This window comes from Glandiceps talaboti, chromosome 10 (genome assembly GCF_964340395.1).
Source record: "Glandiceps talaboti chromosome 10, keGlaTala1.1, whole genome shotgun sequence".
In the NCBI taxonomy this organism is placed as follows: domain Eukaryota; kingdom Metazoa; phylum Hemichordata; class Enteropneusta; family Spengelidae; genus Glandiceps; species Glandiceps talaboti.
The window spans coordinates 19,787,467-19,789,677 of NC_135558.1; the positions used below are offsets into that span (position 1 = coordinate 19,787,467).

Genomic DNA, 2,211 nt, shown 5'->3' on the forward strand with positions numbered 1-2,211 from the left:
TCCTTTGCCATCGCTAGTGCATTGTTGTGTGATACGTCAACACAGCTGTCTCCCCGGTACATTTGTATTCCGATCTTTGAACAAACATACAAAAGGTTCTTTTTCGTGAAATTCATTCTTTTATTTATAAAACTATATGTGTTACATAATTATGACACATTACAATGAAACAAAATTACCACCTCTGTCGAGTCAAAAGTGTTATGCAGTAGACAACTGCCATCCATTGTCTATGGTATAATACGCACACTGCACAGTCGCTGTATACTGTGTCGGCCGAACTTTCAAGCTCAATGTGTATATGGCCGTTTCGTTGCGAGCCTGTACATAATACAGTTCGAGTATCACAACGACTAGCAACGCAGTGAAATGATTCCGATGTCCGTTGTTACTATAAATGATTTTGGTTCAGGCAGAAACAGTGTCATAACAGGATTAGTAAATGTTTGATCGTTGTCATTGATATGTGGACACGGTGACGTGAGTGTTAATCCTCTCAGATAAGACGCTGTGTACTGGGTGGAGTAGTCCCTAATGCGGTGACCCGGGATTGAAATACGGGCCACTTAAACAATGCTGAAAAGAATACATTACAGAACAAAAAATCTGAACTGGTCTCAAAATGTCGCCATGAAGGCAAATACTCGCTCGCCAACTACAGATGTAAACCCACGTAAGGAATAGTTTAGTCCGACCATCTTGTACGAGATATGATAACAGGGTTGATTAAGTTGGAGTTCTCATCACTAATTAAAATACGAAACACCACTTCTAACAAAGAAAATTGGGTATCAAAAAGAACACAATTTATCCATCGCTGTTCTTTGATCACTGTTACCAACATACTGGTCGCATGGCCTTTTGGAAAAAAAATATAACACAATTATCGCTTTATCCATAGACAGTGGAGCTCCACTGTCTATGCTGTAACAAAGTTTGGTAACTATCCCTGTCCGATACCTGGTGTTTTCTGTGTATTACTAATAACTAATTACTTATAAAAGTCAGTCACCTCGACTTACACAGGTAAAGAAGACATTATGGTTCATATTGTAAGTTAAGATCATTTTTACCAAGCTCCGCGAGTATTGTCTCATTAAACAATTCATTTTGGGCAACAGTAAATTTCTGTTTCCAGCTTCCAACCTCACCTTTGCGTAGAAAACTGCCTTTCATATCCCAATATCCTTCAGACTGCGAACCCCACATACCACTTGGAACGTTGACTGCCTGCATCGACTTAAAGCTACACTGCTGGACAACTTTATTCATTTTATCGTCGGTCAAAGGGCGGTTTAAAAATGTCGCCACAGTGGAGAGACAGGATTTTAAATCGTTCCTCATGTCTTCGAAGTATAGGTGGAGGACGTTGTCTCGTAGACCATACTTATGCCACCCTAAGACGTGTTGTAGCCAGGGCCCAAACCAAACTTTGCCTTCAATAAATGATGGTACCCATTCTTCCCAGGTAAGTTCCATTTTCGTATACTCCATGTTTTTCAGATAAGAATAATAGGACACACACACGTCTTTCGGATTTCTGGTAACGTTTACGATTTTACATTGCTTCTCCCCGGCTTTCCAAACATTAGGATAGCACTGTGGTGGTAAGTGACACGCCATTAATCGTGGCGATGGTACGTCTTTCATTGATGTCTTGATAGACTTGACGTGTTGATGATAAAAACCAGTGAGGACGTCTAAATTCTCGTTCACGACGCTTAACTCGGCACACCTTCCTGAGCCTGGTACCTTCCAGTTCAGGTCATCATACATTGACATGAGTGCATATGTCATCCACGTTGTTCCTGACTTGGGGAAGGTGGAAACGACTACGTCAGAATCTCGAACGTCCCAAATTGTGTCAATATGACGTTCACGAAGAGCCTTGACGTCCATAACACTTTCTATATGATAGCAGCCTTCATATGACATCGCTAGCCATTCTGCCATATTCAAGTTATCTCCCACTGCCACTCGAATGGTAGAACAATGCTCTAGCCTGCAATTTGCATATTCCGAGCAGACCACTCTTACCATTCAAAGTCCTGCCCTTTCGATGAACCCGCTCAACATTTGACCCACTTGCACGGAGTTATCGTATTTTTAACAAAGACTGCTGTTCCACTATTCGATCACACTGCATGCACGCTGCGATCGAAGAATGAAAGCAGTTGTGACTTTTCGTCACAAATTGATTACATGTTCCAA

General features: G+C 41.4%; 1 protein-coding gene across 1 annotated transcript; it reads right to left on the reverse strand.

The window, feature by feature from the left end:
• Positions 1–1,038: 1,038 nt before the first annotated feature.
• Positions 1,039–1,953, reverse strand: LOC144440736 (sulfotransferase 1 family member D1-like). The gene has a single exon (XM_078130119.1). The coding sequence runs from the start codon at positions 1,951–1,953 to the stop codon at positions 1,039–1,041; it is 915 nt and encodes a 304-aa protein (XP_077986245.1).
• Positions 1,954–2,211: the final 258 nt, after the last annotated feature.

What these genes read in the sequence shown, in the direction of transcription:
- LOC144440736 (XM_078130119.1), bottom strand. Translation starts at nt 1,953, where the DNA reads ATGGCAGAATGGCTAGCGATGTCATATGAAGGCTGCTATCATATAGAA.